General features: G+C 33.5%; 1 protein-coding gene across 1 annotated transcript in view; it reads left to right on the top strand.

The window, feature by feature from the left end:
• Positions 1-25,146, top strand: part of PRKCA (protein kinase C alpha) — a 466,501-nt gene that overhangs the window by 428,801 nt on the left and 12,554 nt on the right. The window contains exons 14-16 of the mRNA XM_031965668.1: positions 13,305-13,385; positions 22,251-22,358; positions 23,777-23,917. Coding sequence (XP_031821528.1) covers positions 13,305-13,385; positions 22,251-22,358; positions 23,777-23,917 — 330 coding nt within the window. The remainder of the gene's footprint in view (positions 1-13,304; positions 13,386-22,250; positions 22,359-23,776; positions 23,918-25,146) is intronic.

Raw genomic sequence — 25,146 nt, 5'->3', positions numbered from 1 at the left:
AAAAAATAAAGAAAACATACAAAATATATGCTTCAGTATGCACTCAGCATTCATCAGTTCTCTCTCTGGAGGATTTTATAAGCTTGTGATCTTAATCACTTATTAGAAATTACGTATTTCACCACAGTCTCAGAATACCCTTTAGTTAACATCCTAGATCCACTCTCAAAACAGACACAGTGTGGGTCAGAATCCTGGCTTGTCTTTGTAAACATCTTCTTATCCTGCCAGTTCAACAGATGACCAAGAGGCCATTAAGCCGAGTCATATTCAAAAAACAACTGTCCTTTAATGTACTAGACAAGTTAATTGTCCAGCTTTTACCTGAATAACTCTCCCAAGAAATAACTCTTCACCTCAGAAGGCCAATCTATTTCATTTTGGGTTCTTTTTTAATTATTAGAAAAGTTTTTCCTGTCCTCAAGCCTAAATTTCATTCTTTCAGCAATTTCCAATTATTATTTTTCATTCTGCCCTATGGGACCAAATAGAACCAGTCTGATCCTTCCATATGACATCTTTTTTAAGTCCTAGAAGACTGCTGTCATGTCCTTCAACCGTATCAGAAAGAACTCTAACATGACTTGAGTGGGTATTTCTTCTCAAGGAAGAAATGCTTCAGTATCATACCAGTTTGAACAATCAAGCATTTCATATTTGAAACCTATGAAGCATCACAGTATAAAAAGTATAAGCTCTTAGAGCAGTGTTTATTTTGAAACCATCCAATTCTTGACAGGTGTTAAGCAGAATGTGATTATAAGCTAAGTAATCTTCATTTAACATAGACCAGATGCTGTTTGAATACAAACAAACAAATAACTGTCAGCAGAGAAGGCCGCATTTTTAGGAACAAAGATGTCTCTGGGGTTCATCTTCATTAAGAATGAGTTTGGACTGGTTAAAATATTAACTTTCCAAATACAATAATGCATTCAACTGCCATCATCAGAGAATAAGGTGTTTTACTCAAGTGAATTGTCTACACAACTAAAATCCCATCTCTTTAAATTCCAAAACTGTGTGTTTAGCCATTCTTGAGAAATTTTTCTAAAATACATCACATATTTGCTTTCTTAAAGAAAGAAATATGTTAAATATCAGCTATTATAACATGTTCTAAATACAATTTTACACTTAAGTTATTCCATCAAAGGTTATTTAGCACTAAGTGATCTTAGACTGCTATGCATGTGTATACTTTTTCTACAGTTTTTTGTGTCCTTTCTCATTATCAGGCTCCCAGTCTTCAGTCAATTCCCATTTCCCTTCTGATTTGCTGTTTCTAATCTTTTACGATCTGGGAAACTAGATAATCAAATGTTAAAGTTTGGTCTAAATTAAGAATGTAGTAAAGCTGGAATATCTGGAGGACTTAGGTAAGCTTCCGTGTATGGACTTGGCAGATTTTTGGGGTGCTCAGAGGTCTTCCTTCCTCTATTATTTAGGTATGTTTCAGATAGTTAGCACTACTAGGTATATGACTTCAAAATAATTGAAATGTTGCTACGTTTGCCTAGAGTTGCTTTATATAAAAACAAACAAACCAGAACCATTGTAGATGATTTTTAAAGGAAAGCTAATTTTTAACTCTTTGAAAGTGGAAAAGAATACTATAGATTTATCTTAAAATACATCATTTTATAGTCTAGTGAAGGTTAGAATACCCACAATCAAGGTTTTAGAATTTGCACAAAGATTGAAATAATCTCATCCTCTTTATAAGTAGATCTGGCAGGCAGAAGCAAAGTAATTATCTCATATAGAATTTTCATTAATAGTGTTGGCCAAGGCATAAATATTTATGACTATTTGTTTTAAAGCCTTGAAATTGATTAACAGTGTAGCATCTCCTTAACCAGTCAAGAGGGGCCAAGACAGATGGTTGTCACAAATAGATACATGGTTGGTGGTGAGATGGGAGCATAAGAGGCACTAATCAGGAAATTATTCCAGAATTTGATGTTATTCCTTTTCTTGACACAGAAAATTCTTTAGGGGTCATCAAAGTCTTCTTGAGGTGAATGAAAAGAATTTTCATCATTGATCTTAAGATAGATACTATCTTACTTTCAGGGTATTTTTGGCAAACACCAATAGTGTGTCTAGAAAGAAAAAACTGGATGACCTATTTTTACTTAAAAAACTGGTCGTTATCCAACTCAAGGAAAATAAGAAATGAAAATTCTGAATCCTGTTATCAAACACTCTTTCTTATAAAGTAAAAAGGAAAGAGGGAGCAGATCAAGAAATAGTATTTGCCTCCATTTGGGGTTACACTAAGTCAACAAACATTTATTAAGTGTTTAACCTATGCAGAGCATTGTATTAGTCCCTGAGGATACAAAGAAAAGCAGAAGCACCCTCTGCTTTCCTGGGAACTCACATTCTAATGGGGTTGGGGGAAGTATGTTTTAAAAAAAGAAGAAGAAACTAAGTGTATAAAACTTATAAACCTGAATGGACAAAGTGCTAATATCTTGAGTCACTAAAAAAGGTTTCTTGCAGAAGGTAGATTTTGAGCTGGGCCTGGAAAACTTAAGCGACAAAGGTGAGAGGGCAAAGCATTCCAGGTGTGGGGGATAGTAGGATGTAAAGTGACTTGCCTAGGTTCATACAGAAAATAAGCCACAGAATTTGAATAAGATTGAGTATTTAAGAAACCTTTTGAAATTATACCATTTGAGACCTCTTCCACAGTTAATATGATCTAGGAAAAATAAGGGAAATCCCAAATTATAAGAGTTAATATGTGTAAGTAACAACTTCCTAATAAGAAGAGACTTTTCATCCTGGAATAGCTAAGTAAGAGAGTGTGTCGAAAATATCCTTCTTGGAATATTATTTAGAAGGTTCATCTGAATGAATGCTTGAATCCTAGTACCTCTGTGGTCTGATTCAGCTGATCCATATTTTTTTTTTAATTTGGTTAGATTGTAAGTTCCCTAAAGACTTGTTTGTTTGGTTTTTTAAAATTTTATCTTTATATCACTGGTACAGAGCAATACTTAGTATCTAGTTGGTACTTAAATGTTTGTTGGATTAGATTTGATTGAATTGTTTATTTTCTTTTGAATCAGAGAAGGCTTAATAGGAGATATTTACTCTGAACACTTTCCTAGAAGTTCTTGTGATTTGAAGGTTGGGGGTGATGAGGTGCAAATGATGATGTTAGTGGTATTGAAGAGATGCAAGAATTGGGGTGGGGAATCCCCTCTGGTCAAGAGCAGGTCCAATGTGAAAGAATTCACAAACCCAAAATGAGTATGGCAAAAGGGAATTTTATTGTTCACTAAGAAAGAAGCTTTCTTAGTGGGCAAAACTCCTCATTAGGAATTTGGCAAAGGTGGATTGACAAATCATGATTATATGGGCTATATCTTGGCCTGGAGCTGGGAGATCAGACAGAGATCTCCACTTGAATAATTGGAAGTTTGAACTGCCGAGAGTTGTTTGTGGCAATTCAATGGAGGCCAAGATCTCCAAATGAATAACTGGGCGTTTGCAGGCTTTTCCCAGGATCTGGGACTTCCTGAAGGGGTTACATATCCAGTCCCCCAAAAAAGATCTCAGTTTATGTCATCCCCCCTTGGGGCTCTTCCAGAGGAGAGTTTGGACCATTTCAGGGTTCATCAGGGGGAGGACAGGCTAAAAATAGCTTAGTATACAAATCCTTAATCATCTGTGGTCTATTACAAAACTTCTTTTTATAAATATCTAAAATTACTGTGAGTTCTCCCAACTTTGAGAAACTCTTTATTACTCTGAAGATGTTATATGTATGATGATACTTTTAACTCTCTCAATTCATTTCTTTATAGCACTGGTATTCCTTTTGTGCAAATTCTCGGTTAATATTTAAATAGTTACCACCTGACAAACAGGAGCTCACAAAAAGCAAATTCACAAGTAGAGGTAAAAAATATTTGCTCTCAATAAGAGTCTGCCTATAAAAATCCCAAAGACAACATTGACAAGTTTTTGAATTGTATACAATTAGGATTAAATATATTTTTGAACAGAAACTTAAGGAACCAAAATATTTCAGTTGAATTCAGAATAACTCAATTCCATAGGTGTTCTTTGTGATGTTATATATTACATATATACATATACATATATCACATGTTATATATTACATATAAATCAAGAGTGTACACATATAAGTCAAATTTGTTGGAATTCGTTTTCAAATTTCTAAACATCTGAAGCAAGTTTCACATCAAAGCAGTCTATACCCAAAAACCAAACAAACATCAAAAATCACTTTAATTCAGTGGAAGTTTATTGAATTTTCATCAGCACAGACAAGGCTTTATTTTTATCCAAATATTTTTTAAAATCACCTTAGTTTATTTATATTTGTGGATTTAGGACATGAGAAATTATTTAAACAGAGAGATTTTAAATATATATAATAAACACACATGTGTGTGTGTATATATATATATATATATATTACATATATATGCACTACATATACATATATAAATGGTCCAATCCATATGCATTATTATTAGCAGGGTAAAGTTTCCAAAAAGAAGATGACTATCTCTTACCTAAGAATTTTAAGATAACACTCTTATACTATTCACTCAAGCCTCCATTCTGATGGGTTTATCCCAGTGTTAAAAACCAATGAGTATCAGCCAATTATATTTAACCATTTCTCCCAGAAAAGAAAAGAAGTTACATTTAGTTATTTCTATTTTCTCAAAATCTTTTTTCTAACTATCAGTTAACAGACATTACAGAATGCCAGTTTAACTGTCATTCGCCAAGGTTACATTGCCTCTTAAAAACACAATAAGAATATCCGTAATCTCTATGGGAAAAGCTATTGAAGCTGGTGTTTTAGATACTTATATGTATGTATGTATATATGATAAAAGTCAGCAAGGTGTAATGAAGGAGTGTGAGATACATGACCTACAAATCATAAGTGATCCACAATACATCTGAGGGTGGCTCAAACCAGATTAAAATGTAATTGGGGAATATTTGCCAAAACAAATAAAATATTAATTATTAATATTAATATGTGTTTTTTAAGTTGGTATGTAGCCCATAGGGATTTTTTTTTAGAGATTAGTAGCCCCTGTTTTCATTTGAGTTTGGCATCATCTGTATATGGAGAGCCATCCTAGATTCAAATCTTTCCTCTGCCACATATTTATTTTATAATCTTAAGTCATTTAAAACTATATATTGCTAAGAGTGGGAGTATCCTCATCAAGAGATCCCTAAAACAATGAAATCACAGTTTCAGACCTATCTACATATGGATATGTATGTAGTGCCAGCTTTAATACTCTTGTTCCCCCCTCCCCCCCAAAATGATACTAGCATTTTTGTTTAACTGTCAGTTGTGAGGAGGCAGTAAGAATACTGACTAAGGCAGTTTGTCAGTTTAGGAAGACTGTTAAGTGTAGTGGCTGGAGACATTTTTTGTGGACAGAAAAAAACCCCAAAGATAACTTTTCCTAGATTCTTAGTGATTTGACTGCTAGAGAGAAATTTCCTGAGAGAACTACATTTAACTTTCATATGAAAAGATATTATAAAGAGAATTCTTGAAAGACAATGACTGCCATCCCAAAAAAGCAGAGTGCTTTGAAAGTGTTTTCATATTAAGAAATGAACAGTTTGAAAAATGAGCAATTGCAGGTGATGGTTAGAGGTGACTCCATGTATTGATGAAATATTTAAAATATGTGTCTTCATACTGTTATAATTATAGTTTAATATAAAATCCATATATATAGCTTTTAACATATAACTATGTTACTAGTTTAAATATCCAGTATCATTGATATTTATTCACCCATTTAAGAGAATTTGATACATGTTTCTCTGGTTTATTTAATATTTAATAAACTAGTGTGGGAACTCAGAGTAAAGTGATTATTGAGAATTATTGTATGTTTCTACTAACATATGATGTAGCAAAACATATACCTTGATTACCTTACAGACTGAAATGAGAATTACTTAAGAAAATGAATCTGTAGCAATTAAAGGGATAAGCACCTCACCTAGACTACCTACACTGTGATTATTCCTATATATAAGGGGTTTGCAGATTTTCTTTTCTTCTCTGTAGGCATTTTCTATCTCATTGTAAACATATTGTAATTCACATAATCATAAATGCACTGATCAGTGCCTTAATCAATATTAATCAATATTGATGAATGACTTTTACTTTTTTATTTGCTGTGTTCACTACAAATAATCATTGTTCTATTGCTTATTACTATGTATGTTTGATTTTAATCAATAGTTGCATTGTTAGTTTGCAATATATAATTGTATTTTATAAACTAAGTAAAAATTGAGACTAGTATGTTTAAAAAGTATTTTTTGTTAATAAAAAAGCATAAAAACTTATTTTGATTTTATGAATAAATCCTGACAGAGTATAATAAAGTTGTTTTAAAAAATCTGAAAAAGAGCTGAAGAAATAAAGTGAACATTACAAGGGGGAAAACTCAGAGAAATTACTAGATTGGTATTTTGCGTATTGCTAGACCCAGTTGATTATTCAAAAATTCCTGATTCAGTGACAATAGTGGTTAATATATGAAAATTGATTTCTAAAACACCCTCTGAGGAGAAGGTATTAATTTAAACATTAGAAAATTTTATGAGACAAAAAAGCATTTCCCATTAGAAAAATGCAAAAGCATGCAGAAATCAGAGAAAGATGCCTGTGTTAATAGTTCTGAATATAGATTTCCAAAACAACAAAAATACTGTAGACTCATATTAAGAATCTTCTGAGAACAGGTTCTCTTCTGGGGAACAATCAGAAGTTTGGAATGATCATGCTATGGAATTTCTAATTGGCTGGGTAGCATCTGAACTAAACAAAAATGTATAATTCAGTAGAAAGTATTGTAGGACTTCCTTTTTTAATTGCAATTCTCTCAGAAAAGAAAAACCTGAAATCACCTATCAAGCATATTTGCAAATGTTAGTGTGACCCAACTAATTGATTTAAATGCTGAAATGGTATTTGCTAGGTATATCAGTATTCTTGAGCATAAAAGAATTGATATACAAGACTGTGACACAAGATAGTCTACTTTTAGTGAATTGCTACACCCTGAAAAACTACACACACACACACACACACACACACAACACACACACCACACATACACACACCTGGGGATGGGGTAGGGGGAGAAAGGAGAAGAAAAAGAGAGAGTGAGAATGTATTTAATGGTTACTAAATTCGAGACATTGTGCTAAACGCTGGGAATACAAATACAAACTGAAAAGATAGTTCTTGTTCTCAAGAATCCTATATTCTCCTATGTTATACATAAAAGGAGGCTAGAATGAAAAGTAGGGGTATATTTTCTAGGGAAAGTTAAAAGACTTTTGGAAGGAGATGAAAAAGTTCAGAAACAGTCCAGAGTAGAGCAAAGAGTCAATTGAGCGTAGATGGCCCAGCTTCCTCAGGAAATTGTGATCTAGGCAGAATTTACCAATCAGAGAAGGGTGCCCTAAGGCTGGAAATGTTTCCTCTAAAATGAGAAGGCCTCTGTGCAGATTAGGAGGAAAAGTCAGGAGAGGAGCTGGGAAGGAAAGATCTAAATTTTAATCAATGTGTGTATTCCCTCCATCTACAAGGTTTACAACCTCTCTGTAGCCAATAATCTCTGTAAATTATACTGTGGCAGTAAGGATTCCAGAGACTGCATTTTTTAACAAAGTATTAGAATCCTGAACTTATAATCAATAGTTAATACAGCTTCTTCCATTCAGCAAGCATTTATTGAATATCTACAGTGAGCTAACTGTTGTACTAGCTGCTAAGAATACAGAGATGAAAAACTAAATAGCCCCTGCCTCAATGAGTTTACATTCTATTTTAATGCCTCCTTTATAATGTAGTGTCTTTAATTCTATTGACCCATTCATACTTCTGGTGATATTATACTTCCATAAAAACAAATGGTATCCAGCACATTTCTCTCACTATAACCCAAAAGGCCTCAACATAAGTGTCATCCTTGGCTCTTATTGTAATGGGGCTCTACTATACTGCTTTTTCTAATTTCTCATAATCAAAATACAATCACTTGTCCCTAATAGAAGAAAACTTATGAATAACATGTTTTCTTCTAATGATTAGGCCTGACTCGCTTATTTGCACTTTGCAAACCGATTTTATTTTGATGAAGAATATAACCTTTACAGGTTATCTGAGAGTCCAAGATATAAGAGATCCCTTAATTTTAGAGCAGGTACAATGTGGTCATTAGATTTCATTAGTTGACCATTTTGATTTGTGTTGGAAACCATGTGTGATTTTATTTTATATCATTGCAATCTGGTCTGATCTTTAGAAACTTTACTTAGATTATCCTTGCAAAAGTCATACTTTTCTATAAAGTAAAAATAACTGTTGGGAGGGAAAAGGTAGTAATTGCATGTAGATTTCAGAGCATGATTGAGTTTATTTTTAAGTAATTTTAAAATGACATTAATTTCTTATTTTCTTTAGGAAAAAGGAGTTTTCTTCCCTACATGCTTACAGATTGAGCCATAATTTTTGCTTAGTCGTATGTACTTTTCAGGTTTTATCTGCTAATCCAACATAGTCCAATAAATAGCTATTCAATCCCTCCTGTGCATATGATATCTTGATGGGCTCTGGAGATACAAAAACGAAACTGACAAACAAAAAATGGCCCAACCACAAGCTTGCATTCTGATGAAGGAAAAACAAAATGTAATCAAATAACTATATACAGGATAATTTAAGGCAGGAGAAAGAACTCACAACTAGGACAACCAGGAAAGGTGGCCCTCAGAAGGTGGCCCATGAGCGAAAGATTGAAGGAAGCGAGGGATTCGAAAAAGTGGAGGTGAGAAGGGAAAGTAGTATTAGAACCTTTTCTATTTATTTTTATTTAAAAATGGTAAAAAAAAAAAGTTAAGCTTTGACAAAAGTTCATATTTCATATTAATTTATTTTTAATTTGTAAAAAGGTGGAGAGATTAAGCTTTGTCAGTATTTTAAACCAGGTTTTATATAACATACGACACTTAAAATATTCTGAGAGAATAAGAAGGAAATGATAGGGGCACTCTCATTCCTTCATGATAATAAGTCGGCATTTATAGGCATGTTTTGTTAGACTGATCAATGCTATTGCTAAGACAAATAGACCTCTGATATGTAACATTGATTTTTCAAGAGCTCAGAAATGGGGGAAGGGAACAGAATGGAATATTCATTAGCGGTATATGGGGAAGGAAGATGAAGATCAAATTATAACCATGTTGAATTTGGAGGGGAAATCTCATATACTGGTCACTTTCCATATCAGTGGAAATTCTGATGCAGACATAGAAGCAGAATTTCCAAAGTTTTGAAGTTTTCCAGAATTCAGGATTCATTTCCTTAATTTGAGCAGGTTGTTTTGATTCTTGAAATACTCACTAATTACATTGAAATTCAATTATTAATACATTTAAAAAATAAGTTCATAGAACCAAGGTTGAGAACTCATTTGCTAAATCAAGTAATCTATCAGAAAGTAATTTAGTACCTACTAATTACTGTGTTGGGCATCATAATGATATGTTTAAGTGGACCATCATGTGCCATTAAAAAAGTGATGCTTTAAGAGAGGCAGCAATGATATGGACAGACTCAGGAACAATACTTACCAATTCTCTAGATGAGTATAAGATATAAGTTTATAATTAACAAGCCAAGAGGTAAAGATATTCTCACAGATATGATTACAATTTGATGAAATAGGATTCTTAACAAGAATATAGCAATGGAAAAGTTTACTTTTTTTCAAAAAGAGTAATACTTGATAAAGCAATTAACAGAGTATTATTTATGAATATATAAACTAGTATAGAAATTTACCAATATGAAAAGGAGGAATAGAAAATATTTGGGTGAGATGGAAAACATTGGAAAAAAATTTTTTTTTCAGATCTAGAAAGATTCAAATGAGTGTTCATCTTATCTAAGACCTTAAGTATTTGCCTATTTCTGTCCCCTTTATACTGAGTGAAACTCTAGAATGTACTTAGAGTAATCTTCTGTTAACTACAGGATCAAATACAAAATCCTCTGTTTGGATTTTTTTTTAACTTTTTCTACCCTTCCACTCCCTTCAGTGTATTATCCTTGTTAAAATATTTGAATATTTGATTTTTTTCCTAATTACACATAAAAAAAAACTTACAATTTTGAGTTCCAAATTCTCTCTCCCCCTTCTTCACCTCCCCCATCATTGAAAAAGCAAGCAATTTAGTAAATATTATATATGTACAGTCATGCAAAACATATTTCCATATTAGTCGTGTTTCAAAAGAAATTGTATATGATTCTTCTTACTGTTCTTTGAATATAACACCATATTCCAACTCTGCACCTTCCACTGACTGTCCCCCATACGTAAAAAGCTTTCCTTCCCTACCTCTATCTCCTGGATTCTTTCAAGATTCATCATAAATCCTACCTTCTAAAGAAGTCCTCTCTCCCTTCTACTCTGTCCTCCCACTAATGCCTTTCCTCAGACATTACCTTCTATTTACTATTTATATACTGTGCTTGTGTACACTACATAATATGATACATACATAGTAAATGGAAGATAATATACATATACTTTTTTGCATATTGTACTCCCTCCATTAAAATGTAAGCTCCTTGAGGAAAGGGGCTGTTTTAGTCTTTATAATATCCCCATTGCTTAGAATGATGCTTGCCACATAGTAAGTGCTTAAATGTTTCTTAATGAATTAATTAGTTTTTTTTTTCTTTGTAGAGAGCTTTGGACTGGTTAGATCCATATATTTATAACAGCTAAACTTGGAATAAAAGTACATTTTCTTTTTTAAACGTTGCTATGGTTATATTAAACCTTGTCTTTCATACTCAGAAACCTTTTTCAAAAATGAATTATATGACATAATCTACCTCTTCCTGAGGACACCCTTAGAAATCTGGTATGACCATGAAAATTATATCTTACATTTGCTATTCAACATTCTCATTACCAGTCAGGTTTTAGAATGTTTTGTCTCAGTCTCACAGGTGCAAGCTTACAGTGACCTTCTTGAATAAGGTGGAAAGAGATGGAGAGCAACAATTTGTTTAATAAAACTTGTCACATTTTATTTTTTTAAGTGTTAAACTCATGAAACACTGTGTATTATTGTGTGGTGACCATCAAGAGAACAGCCCCAAGCTAAGAAATTCAGTCCTATTAGATTTGTTAAGGAATAATGAATTCCATTGCCATTAGTCTCTTAAATAAGTTTCATTTTCATAAGGTTAATTTACATGTTCTAATTGCAAATTTACCAATGACAAAGAAAAGCACTTATAAGTAAGTCAAACATTGTCTTAACATTATCCTGCAGTCTTTCTAGTAGAGCAAGAATGTGGGGGATCTCATTGATAGTGAAATGATACAGAAAAAAGAGATTACAATCAAATTTGGTTCATAGATGATTAAAATAGAACCTGCTGCTCTGTCACAAGAAGTGGACATCTTTTTCGTTGTTGGTTTCCGTACTTGTTAATTTCCTCTTAAAGAAATAAGGGTTAACAAAATAGAATCTGAAATTTATTCTTTTTTTTTTTTCTTCTTACATCTGTCTGGTTAAGCCTTTATTATTTCATTTTTCTCTAATTCTACACAGAAATACTTTGAATCAATTATTTAAACAGATATAGACTATATATAGAGAAAGTGATGTAATTATAGTAAGACTTCTTGAATCCATCCTTTGGACATTTGGGGAATATTAGGAAGGTTAATAATACTTGATAAGATTAAAAACTTTTTACATGTAATTGGAGAAAATAATACTAAGAATAAATCAAGGAACTAACTTCAAAAATAACACAATGGATGCATTGAGACTAATAGTACTATTTTTCTCTTTGCATAGAATACATGAAGAGATTGAATCCCTTGCTTTGTGTTTTGTTTTGTTTTTTTCATAATACCTAAGAACTTAAGTGTCACTTCTAATATTAAAGCAATTATTTTGGGAGATTACACATTGATTCTCATTATGTTGGATTCCTTCTTCATATATAGCCATCTGTTTTTGGCATCTCTCTCTCTCCTGTCTCTCTTTCTCTCCTGTCTCTCTCTCTCTCTCTCTCTCTCTCTCTCTCTCTCTCTCTCTCTCTCTCTCTCTCTCGTCTCTTATCTCTCTCTCTCTCTCTCCTTGTCTCTCATCTCTCTCTCTCTCCTTGTTTCTCTCTCTCTCTCTCTTTCTCTCTCTCTCTCTCTCTCTTTTTTTTCTCTTTCTCCTTTTTTCCTTCCTTCCTTCTTCTCTGCCTTTCTCCCTCCCTCTCTTTTCGCCCCAATACTTTGAAAATGAGTTTGATTTTTGGAAAAAGCAAAATGTCATTCAGAGAGAAATCTGTAATACATAACTAAGATAACTAATGTCATTTATGTTCAAAGAGGAGGTGTCAAAAATAACAAACAAGATTTCCTTATGGGGCACATGAACTAGTGTTGTGGGTGTTGTGCCAATTTCCTTATATTGTCCTGCCTCAGTCCCTAATTGTTCTACCTCAGTTTCTCTGAATTTTTCTGCCTCAATCCCCTGGTTGCAACCCCTCTCCCTGACCATTAGGACTGAGATAATTAGGGTTGGGAACCCTGACCATTAGCATTCCATAGAGCCATAAATTGCAGATGAGTTACTAGGAGATATGCTTACATATTTCTAAGTTCCAGACTTTTTGTCTCTAGGTGACTACCCCCTTCACTCCCAGTTTATCAGAATTTATGGTTCTCACTCCCCACCCTGTCAGAACCAGATTGATGGTCCGTTTCAGAAAATTCCCGCCATTTACCAGTATTCTATCCTTTGCCTTTGTCTCCCCTGATCTTAGAGCCATATATAAATCACTGGAATCTCACATTTGATGCTGATACTGAATACTTTAAGACATCAGCCCTGCGACCAAAATTTCTCCCTCTCAGAAACCCAAATAAAATATTAAAAATTCTCTAATCTCTATCTTGCCTCAGTTTCTCCAGCATTACAAGGGCAGTTCCCAAAGAATTCCAAACATGGTCTAAACAAAGATGGGATCAGTGCAAAAAATGTATGAACCTTAAAGGAGTCTACTAGAAAGGCAGTATTGCTTTATGCAAGTAAATTCAAAAACAGCCACAACAAAACCAATCTCATGACATAACAGTTGCATCTCTAATGTGTGTGTGCTGCAATGGTTTTCTGTACAAATTACTGATTAACAACTAAATTACCAATTTGTCTCCACACAGATCATTGCTTATCAGCCGTATGGAAAATCTGTGGACTGGTGGGCCTATGGTGTCCTCTTATATGAAATGTTAGCTGGACAGGTAATGATTCATTACATTAAGTAATTGATTTTATATGGTATGCTAAAAAAATATTTCCATATTGCAGATAATTACACAATTTCCTATGAAATAGCAGCAGGACATAGCTATTCTGGATTGAGACTGATAAGTGACTGACTTGTATGATTTCTTTTTAAGAACAGAAATTTCCTTTACTATAAATAAAATAGAGGCAGCATGAAGTGGTATGGGGGTTCTTCACTATTTTTTGTCATAATCCCTTGGACAGTCTGTTCAAGCTTATAAATCCTTTCTTAGAATAATGTTTTTAAATGTGTAATATAAAATACATAGGATTACAAAGGAAATAAATTGTATCAAAATACAATTTGTGGAAGAATCCTAGAGAGTTAATGCCAGCTTAGCTAAAATTGGCAAGTAGAAAAAGAGAAATGAATGATAACTCAGCATAGCTCTTTACTAATAGACTCCTCTTTCTGACTGTGTACTTACTTTTCTAGAGAAATGTTCTATTGAAGACCTACTATGTGTTAATTTACTTATAGCAAGTTGTTTCTCTGTGGTGTGAAGACCTGGCTTTGTGAGGCATAACTGGGTCACAAGGATCATTTCCTTCATTTTTTTTTTTTTTTTTTTTTTTTTGGCTTTTTCAGTAGAAATGCTTATCTCAGGATGAGTACCTGAAATTAAAGGAGGTTCTCACAAATAGGAAAAAATTGAAACCACCAGGTCTTGTATCAGTGTATTAGCTATGGAAAGTCTGCACCAAAGTAATCCTTGCTTCCTCTGCCATACAATTTGACCATGTGAATCATGCAATGCTTTACCCTTCAATAGCTCTGCTGAACATGAAAACCTAAATAATTCTGATTGTTCTCTATGACACAGCTTGAATATTAAAAGTCCTGGACCCCAGAAAACAAGCTCATTGTTCTTTAGGAATCACATTTGCATAAACTAACAAATGATGCTATTTGACTAGGGGAAAAAAGGAAGAAGAAAAGACCAAAGGTCCTTTAACAAATGGATTAAATCTTTATTGGCCAGAAAAGTACTGCTATGATGCTACACCCAAATTGTCCATTTTCCTTTTTTTTAAAAATCACTTTCACTTGATATTTTTCCAAGATTTTTTCACAATAAGAATTTTTAAGGAGTATTTAAAATGCACTTCTTTAAGGTTGTCATCTTAATAGATAGCAGATTTACACAAGTCACTTAAAATCTCTGACTCTTAGTTAACTCATCTGTAAAATGGGCATCATAATAATTACCCCCACACACACACAAAATTAATGTATTTCAAAATAAGGAAACATATGTCAAATGTTTTGCAAAACTTAAAACACTAAATAAATTCTAGCTATTATCTTAAATATTGTCATAATTATTGAACTAATATTTTCAATATTTCTATAAAACTGTCCTTTTTATTCAGTCCCTGCTTCAGTCTCTGTACAAGAGAATACTCAATTCATCCTAGGCAATGAATCCTCACTTGGATTTTTTTTTAAGTTTTCTTTTTAATTATTTCTTTCTCAAAGTAGAGTTGATTTTACATATTGGTTATAGCAATAGTGGAGAATATTTTCCATCCCTACATCCCAATGTATGCTGCCTCTGGCACTGAGCCACCTGGGAGCATTTTGTTACCAATTAACTACTAATATTCTTTAGCCTGAGGTGCCCGCTGTAGCCAGTCCAGCTAGTCCCCCACAGTAGGACTAGAAGTTACTCTACCCAAGTAGAGGTTTCCAGGGGGAGTAGAGGGGCACCTAGGTGGTACAGTGGATAGAGCATCAGATCTGAAGTCAGGAGGACCTGAGTTCAAATCTGGTCTCAGACACTTAACACTTCCTGGCTGTGTGATCCTGGGCAAGTCACTTAACCCCAATTGCCTCAGGAAAAAAAAAAGAAATAGAGTATGAATTAGCTCCATACCTGACAACTTCTGCTATGCAGCAGCAACAGTAGGGACTTTTTAAGGCGGCTTATAATTGGAGGCAGGTGAGACTCCAGCTGGCCACCGCAACTTTGACACTACTAGATGCAGAAGTAGTGCTACAACCAGAGCACAGGGCAAAGTGACAATTTAGACTCTTAAATATCATTTTGCTCTATTTGGTGATGATGGTGATGGTAGTGATGGTGGTGATGATGATGATGATAAACTAAATTTATAAAATAGGTCATCTTTTACCCTATGACCATCTGAGACATAATCAACACTTTTTAAGCATCTACAATGTGCCAGACACTGCTAGGTTCTGAGCTACAAAAGACAAAAATGAATTAATTCCTTTTCTTGAAGCTTCCATTCTACCGAGAGAGGTACTATGTATAACAATACCACTAACAGCAGCAGCAGCAGCACTAATAACTGGCATTTATATATAGTTCTTAAAATTTTGAAAGGTGCTTTAGGTACATAATCTTATTTGTTTCTTGCTACTACTCTGAACTATTGCTCTAAAATTTTGCTACTATTACTCTAAAATCTTAAAAGTGAGGAAATTGAGACAGAGAAGTTAATTGATTTTCATAAATCAATATAGTAAATATCTGAGGTATAATTGAAACTCAAGTCTTCCTTACTTTTAAGTCTACCTTTCTCACCACTGGGCATCTAACTGCCCCTGTCATTCATCTATGATCTCATTGATTTATTTCCTCTAACAATGCAGATCTCAACCCATCTATTTCCTCCCACCTCATGCAACTGTCATCCATATACTCCCTATAAAAAATCCATCTACCATATTGAAGACCTTTCTTAGTTTCTCCTGAAACAAGGATGTTGGTAGAATTCTGCAACAAACAACAAACTACTTACCCATATTTTCTATTAGGGATTCCTTGTGATCCTTCACTCTTTTTCTGCTTTGGAATTATTTGCTGTTTATATGCAGAAACTTTTTCATACTCATCAAGTAACTCCCCATTGTTTTCTCTGTGATGTTCACTTTGAATTCTTTGGAGGAATTTTTACTCCATGGTTCATAAGGATAAGCAAGAATATTAATATTGAAAAATGGGCCTTTATTTCATGGAAAATTTGGGGGTCATTCATGGAACTTTGTAATTTCTTAAAAGTAATCAAGCCTATTCTCCTTTTGTTCAAGGGTGTGTGTGTATGTGTGTGTGCGCGCCCGTGCATGCGTGCCCATGGACAAGCTATTTAGTAAATCCATTCAAATATATGTAGAAATCTAAGCAAAAGACATCCTTCCAATTGATATTTTTCGTGTAGATAAATGACCAAACTCCTTTGAGTGATAACATCTCCTCCAGGAGGCTCTGTAGTATTCTGGGGTTTAATATCTGGAGGACCACAATATCCACAACCAATCCCTCCTTGACTTGAATTTAGAATATAATTTCCTCTATCATAGAGGTATACATTTTGGACAGTATAAATGTTCCTGTTCTATGCCTTGCCTCATGTTTATTATTATCATAAGGAGAGGGTTATTTCTATAATTATATCTTCCAAGGAATCTTGAATGATTTTGATTGTAGGAGCAGGAGATACCTTAATGTAAAAGATTCTGTAAAATGGCATTTTATTCTACAAAATCAAATTAGCATTTGTAAACAAAAAGGATTTAATAAAATGGGATCTTATAGTTACTAAATCTTTCCATTAATGGTGAAATCATAGTGAATGTCATTTGCAAAAATCTGCATGTTCCCTAATAATGACTTTATCAAGAATAGTCTCAATTGGTATATAAATCAGGGCTTTTCAAACGTTTTCCACTCACAACCCCTTTTTGCCCAAGAAATTTTACATGACCCTAGATATTTAGTAACTAAAACAGGTATACAAATCAAACATTTGATGATAATAAATCATAAAGAAATTTATTTTTAAAATATTATATATATATATATATATATATAAAGAAATTTACCATTTATTTAAGATGAAAACAAATCTGCATCCTAATGAGATGAATTGCTTGTTTATTTTAACATAAAGAATTAAGCTTGATGGAACATTTGATACTTTTTGCTTTTGTCAATTTTTTTGCTAACCCCACATTCAGTTAAGTGACCCCATATGGGGTCTTGATCCACAACTTAAGAAGCTTTGGTTTGAATGACTCATAAAAGATTTTGTATAAATAAGAGAGGAAGCATATGGGTTTTTAATTATTGGTATCAATCACTATCAGTATTAATTCTTTTCCCACATCTTAAGTTTCTTCTCTTATTTGGAATAAGGGAATATTCTCATATACCTTCTATAAGAATGTCCTCATAATTATGCTGCTTCCAGAACAGTTTTCCTCTAGATATTTTTCATCCCAGCAGCTTTTCCTGTTTTGTTATCTTTAGTGTCCTTTTTACCTCCTTTATGAGCATCTCAAGGATTGATATTATAATTCAACTATAGTTTTTCCATTGTCCTTGATGGAAAAACAATTTTTAATCTTATTTTTAAATTTTTTTTTTCTCATTTTTCTTTCTGTAGCTATCCCCCTTTTATTTCATCTTCGAATGCCTTTGGGATGATTTTATTTAGTTAAATATCTTGCCAAATTTTCTTTAAATTGGCTTTACACTCCATTGCTTCTCTCTGCTTTCTGAAACAACACTGGTCATAGAGGTATAGAATAAATATATGAAACTTTAAAAAATGTAATTTTTAAAATAAAAGTTTAAAAATGTAATAACTGGGGGAAATGCTAGCATTTGGAGAATCAGTGGGAAACATATAGGAACTAGTGTCTGAGCTGTGTTTTAAAAATACTCGGGGATTTGGGAAGGAAGAGAAATGAAGTATGGCCAGTGCAAAAGCACAGAAATATATGATAGCTTCCATATACAAAGGACAAATAGAAGTTCTGATCAACTAACCATAGAGAATAAGAAGAGGATTAATATATAATTAAATTGGAAACAAAGATTCATGACAAGTTATAACTATCCTACAAACAATAAGGAACTATCTATACTTAAAAATCACTTTTGCTGCAGAGTGGAGGATGAACTGGGGAGAAATGGGAAAAGATTTGAGGCAGAGAAAACAAATAGGCAGCCATTGCAATATTGAGATCCACAGCTAAAGTGGTGATTTGAGAATAAAAAAAAAAAGAGAGAGATCAGATGTAAGAAATGTTGTAGAGGTAGAAATAGCAAGATTTATCAAAGGATTTGATATGTGGGTTAAAAGCTACTGAGGAATTGAAAATTTTAAAGTTGTAAGTATAGAAGAGTAGAAGAATGAAAGGACTTGAGGGAAATTTGATAATCAGTTTTGTTTTAAGGGTGTTTCAGTTTAAGATATTTTAAATGGATATAGTTTTAATAGCATTTGGTTGATGTGGAGGATGGAGATTAGGAGAATCAGATTAGCTCTATAGATTTATGAATCATCTTTATAGAGATGATAATTGAATATATGTAAACTAATGGTCATAGAGAGAGAATAGAGAGAAGAGGATGTCCTAGGACAGAACATTGAGGTACATTCATGGTTTTTTTGTTTGTTTTATTTTGTTTTGCTGAGGCAATTGGGGTTCAGTGACTTGCCCAGGGTCACACAGATTTGAACTCAGGTCCTCCTGACTTCAGGGCTGGTACTCTATCCATTGCACCACCTAGCTGCCCTGTACATTCATGTTTAAGGGATCAATAAGGGAACCCATGAAAGAGTCATCAAACAAATAGGGGGGGAGGGAAGAGAGAAAATGGAGTCATGAAGACCCAGAGAAGAATGAGCTATAGCAGAAAGATAGTCAATACTGCCACATGAAAGGGACATTGAGGATAGGGAGTAATATCTTTAGATTGAACTTTCAAGACCACTGATAACTTTGGAGAGAGCAGTTTCAGTTGAATGATAAGATTGGAAGTCAAATTACTATGAATTAAGGAGTAAGTGAGAAAGTAACAATTAGAAGATGGAATATCATTTGTGAGGAACCACAGTGAGGACTAGTTTGATTCAGCATAATTTATTGAGAGTGTAAAGTATAAGAATACAGGAAAGATGAGATTGAGCAAAATTGTGAAGTTTTAAATGTCAAATAAGATTTTACATTTGATTTTGGAGAATAAGAAGGTGACAGTCAGATCTGCTCTTCAAAAATCACTTTGGCAGCTGAGAAGAAAATGAGCTGAAACAGAAAGAGATTTGTAACAACATGATGAATTAGATTGTTATTGTAATTGTCCACACAAAAGGTGAGTGATAGCTGTGGACAGATGTTGTGAGAATAAAAATTACAAGATTTTGAAAAGAGATTGGATATATGGATATATGAAAGATACCAATGTTAACAAGCCTGTACACTTGAAAGGATGATGTTTCTTCAATAGTAGTAGGAAAGTTAGTAAGAAGGATGACTTTAAGGGAGAAGAGAATATTACATGGATGGGAAAAGAAGCCATAATCACCTGTCATCTCTCTCTCCCTAATCTAGAAAGCAGTAAGAATATTATTTTTAACCTAACATTTGCCATTTCAGAAATGATTGGGTATATTAAATGCTAATCAGTATGAGGCTTACCTTTAACCACTCTAAGTCAAGAAGCACATGACACAGGCAGGTGCCCTTCACAAAAAAATGTTCTCCAAAGGAATGTCATTCCTTAAATCTAGAAGATAAGTGAGGGAGTGGGGCACAGATACCTGATCTATTGATCAGATTTATTGTTGATGTTGAGTTTTTTCATGGCTTTATCCCAAGAAAAATAACTGAGAAAAGTTGAGTCTGCTCTCTGTCACAGCCCTTGATTTTATTAACTATAGATTTCTATCATGTGAACTAATCCAATATGTGATTATTATTATTATTATTATTATTATTATTATTATCATTATACATGGTCTTATATTCTGCCCCCTGCATTGAAATAGTCTGTGTGTCTCTGTGCCTTGCAGAGTAAAAATTAGATACTAGGATAGATTAATTGATGCCCCAGTGTGCTGATGAGAAAAGTATAGAGGAGACATTCTTGACACTTCATCTTGTCCTAAGTTTTATTTATATGTAATGACTATTCAGAGAGTAGTGCCTCTTACCATTTAATATAGAAAGTGGAAATTCCTGCTCACTCTTTAGGCTGGCCATGCACTTCAGTCTCATCTCACACTGACAGGTCTAGTTTCCCAGTGAAGATTACATTCACACTCTCTCAGAGGCAATGTTATTGTGAATCCAATCTCCTTACTGGTTTTTATAGCTTTCCCACTGCCACTAGTGTATTTCCTTTTGTACATACTTAGTTACTCACAATTGACACATTTAACTCTTAAACTTAGCCCTTTATTACTTAACACTAAAGCAAATAATAATAATAATGCCATCATAGATCATTAAAAAGAGATTCAGGAATAATAGAAACATATGTACTCATATCTGTGGGAAAAAATGCACACATACTTACAGATACTTGATGGGGAAGCCCATGGGAGAGGAAAACCTAGGTATTCAAAGTAAGTCACAACTCTGAACTACAGACTTTGATGGCATTAGTTCATTTAGAAATTTTAACAACTGCTTATCTGCTAATTATTCCACTTCTAATCCTCTAGTTGGGCAAATCCTGTCCTCTTTATTCTCAAATCAATGAATTATTTAAAAGTTCTTTCAACTAACAATCAACATTAAAGTGACATTAAGAAATCATTACTATTTAAACTAGAGAAATGCATAGCTCAACAAGCTGGCTGTCTCAGGGGAAAGCATACAACCATATTCACTAACCAAGATGTTATATTGTCCAATTATATATAAACACTTCTTTGTGAACAACAAAGCAACTATAAATCCTATCCTTCCTTTATTCCTCTTTTCCTTTGCTTTCACAAAGGGCAACAAAGAACAATAAGCCCTTCTCAAAGACCATCTCTCTCAATACCCTATGTCACTGATGATATAAAAGTTTCCTCTATGAAATCAAGTCCTTCCTTATTCATCCCCTTGTCTTCCAAATAGTCACATGATTTTTCATTTTGTGATTTGACATTAGTAAAATAAATGACTTTATTTTTTGGAGAGAATCAGTCTTTTGGTTTGATATAAAATTCTCAGTAAGGAAGCTTTGTCCATGCCAATTGCATTTGCTTTGATATTTTTGGATGTGTTCTTTTAGCCTTTTTGTGTCATAGATCATTTTTGGCCACCCAGTGAAACCTATAGACCCGTTCTCAGAGTAATATTTTTAAATGCATAAAATTAAATACATCTTGAAGCCAGATCTTCTGGACTTAGATTCCAATCCTTGATTGACTCTACCCCACTTTTTTCTTAACCTTTATTAGCAATTGATGATGATGATGATGATGATGATGATGATGATGATGATAGCAGCAAGATAATTTTAACTATGAAAAATTCAGGGTTAGAATAAGAGAGCAGGGATCATGGCAAGTCAGTATAGGAGTCCTTGATTGGCCATTCCTTAAGATATCCCTTAAATAAGAACATGTAATTATCTATATGTACCTCTTAATTCAATTGAAAGTATTCCTGTTCTAAAAATGAGGTGAATAGAGAGGGTTCCTCCCTACTGTAACCTAAATTTTATCATAATTAGTTTGTTTGACATGTGGTTACAAGATAAATGAATTAATTATATTTTATTTGCAAATCATTAAAAAGTATTAACCAAAAATGGTTTTCCCTGCAGACTGTTTTTGGTTGCCTGGGGTAAGATAATTAAAGAGACAAAAGGGAAAAATTCTGTACACTATCAATCTAATTAAAGATAATCAAATAAACCCTTAAGCTAAGTAGAGGTAACTTTGAAGCCTGTGATGTGAATAGAAGCACACTGAGCTCTTCCCTGTCAAAGGAGCCATTTGTTAACAATGTTAATAAATTAATTATTCTAAATCTTTTCACATCTTTGCTGCTTTCTGTTGAATAGCCTCCATTTGATGGTGAAGATGAGGATGAACTCTTCCAGTCCATAATGGAACACAATGTTTCCTATCCAAAATCATTGTCCAAGGAGGCTGTTTCCATCTGCAAAGGAGTAAGTAGAACTTGTTTACTTAGCAGAAGCTGCTTATGATCATAACCTAAAGGAAGTAGCTATACTGAATTGTTTCAACCCAAACCAACATTTGTCAACTGAAGGATCCCTACTCCTCTTCTACCACTGTTCTGGATTAGAACCTGAAATGTTTGACACTTAAGTTTAATGGTGATTATTATAAATGTTTCAGAGTGCAGTATAATTACCAGTTATTATTATTATTAGCTTCTACTCACCATTCTCTTTATGTCTTCATTCCCTGAAGCTTCTTCTATACTCCTGAACTCAAGCAGTTTTTATATAGCAGTATAACTGGATTCTCTCTATAGGGGGAAAAAAAGCATACTTTTAAAAAATTTTATTTGCAATGCTAACACTTTCTAGACAATAAAACCAGAAATGAAGCTGTGATTTATTGTAATTGTCTTTTTCCAAAGTGCAAATGCTCACAATGAAAATTTGACATTCTCACAAATCTGTTAAAGGTGACTCTAGCATACCCTTGATTAGAATCCTATGAAATAAACCCTCTATTGTTACTTAGCTAATTTTGTTCATTAATTAGTTTGACTTCAGAAATATTTCTTCATATAAATTTCCCCATACTAGTTTACAGATGAATTAGAAATACAATCACAGTCAGTGGGGTGGAACAGGTACATTTTGATAAACCCCTAGGTGTGTTCATTCATTCTTTCAATACCATGTGTAGAGTATCTCTAGGTGGGTGGTTCTACAAGCAATACAGAGAGAAAGATGCAACAACTATCAGATTATTGGTAGCAAGGATTGAATATTATTCAACTTATCCAGTAATAATGATAAATTGAATTGAATTAGTAGTAACCTCTGCCCTAAAGAAGTCTCAAGACTATTGTTATATCAAAGCTTCACAGTGGGACAGATTAATAGAAATCTCTGCAAATTTTTTTTACATATGATCATACAATTCTGGAGATTTTGGTCCAGCTTAAAAATAAGCAATACATACATAGAAACAAGCATACACATGCCAACACCACAGATATTACAAACAAATTGCTTAGAGTATCATAGTGCTTTGAAAAACAAGCTCTTGTTAACTAATTCTGGTACAACCAGTGTTAGGATGGCCAAGGATATGGTGGCAGGGAGCCATGAGTGCCAGAAGATAGAAGGAAAATGAAAAGAAAAAGTTGAAAATAAAAAGAAATTTGATAAAATTGATGCTAGAGGCAAATTACCATTTAAATCTTCCATGACATTTCCCAGAACTTGCCCTGTATTATTATCATCATGAAAATTATGATGGAAATAACATTATAGTACAAATTCATTTATTTATTCAATTTGGGAGAAGGAGGGAATGGAATAAAGAAAAGGAAAGTTTATTTACTAGAATTCCCCTTTTCTCTTTTACTTTTTTTGTTGTCTAGCTAATGACAAAGCACCCTGCAAAACGCCTGGGCTGTGGATCTGAGGGAGAAAGGGACATCAGAGAACATGCATTTTTCAGAAGAATTGACTGGGAGAAATTGGAGAACAGAGAGATCCAACCACCATTTAAACCTAAAGTGGTAAGTAAAGAAAGAAAAGCTTATTTTTTGGGGGGGAGGGGAAGCATGAGTGTGAAGTCACATTTCCCTGGACAGAAGTAAAAGATGATTTAGCACAGCCCCAGAACAAAGAAAATAACCAGCGTTTTCTTCTGCCCTATTTCCTTCTGCAGACTCACCCAATTTTATTATATGGTTTCATGTAATCAAAATTGCTATTCACTTTAAGATGGAAAAATTGATCTGGCTCCAAATATTGTTTTATGGTCCTATTGTTCTTATATAGAAAAATGACTTGAGTCAAGCAAGGATTGATTTAACTCCCATAATCTCATATTGAACATGAGATTTAATACTATGGCTTGCCTATTGATAGGTAAGAGTGATATTTCTGACCATTTTTAAAGTGTTCAGTATGATCAGAAAAACAAGTCCTGACTAGAACCATTTTTTTGGTTCCCACCTAATAAATCCCCAAATTTACCATAATTATATCATAATGTCCTCATATCTTACTTTCTCATTCATTCCTGAACATACTTACTTCAGCTGTTATTTCCAGACTTAACATCTTAATTAGTTTTGTGTGTGCTAGTTATTCCATTAACTAGTTTTCTGACTACTGGCTTCAAATTATATTTGATTTTGAGTTTCTTTTATTTAACACACTTTTTATTTTCACCAAATAACCCTTCCCAAATAATATGAAGACATCTGGATCATCTCTCCATCAATATTTCTAGTAGAGTATCTATTACTTTGGTATTGTCTCTGAAGGCTCATAGCCAAAAGACTTCCTCTCAAAATGGAGAATTTAGTTGTTTTGTGTGGTAATCACTAATTGAGCATTGTCTCAGTCAAACTGAGGACTGTTAAAGACCTTCACTTAAAAAGGCCAAGGATGATCTCTGATCATACTGATTTATGTCTGACCACTGGACCTAGATGGTTCTGGAGGAGAAACTGAGGCAGGTGACCCTCCATAGCCTTACTTAAATGCAATATACTTGCATGTCATGGCCTCATTTCCCTGTCATGGTCCTCTTAGAGAAAGAAAGACAAACAAAGAATAATTACCTCTCTACCAGCTAACAGCTCATTTTCCTTATTTAATTCTCATTCTGAGCTCATAAACAGAGATATGTTCTGAGATTTCTACATTAATTACCAAGACTACAACATGTTTCTTATTACTGAAACAATTTGTTCTGAATCCCCAACCAAATTATTAAATATTTGTTTTGTTAGCT

This window comes from Sarcophilus harrisii, chromosome 4, assembly GCF_902635505.1.
Source record: "Sarcophilus harrisii chromosome 4, mSarHar1.11, whole genome shotgun sequence".
Classification (NCBI taxonomy): Eukaryota; Metazoa; Chordata; class Mammalia; order Dasyuromorphia; family Dasyuridae; genus Sarcophilus; species Sarcophilus harrisii.
This window is presented reverse-complemented; position numbering and strand designations above follow the sequence as displayed.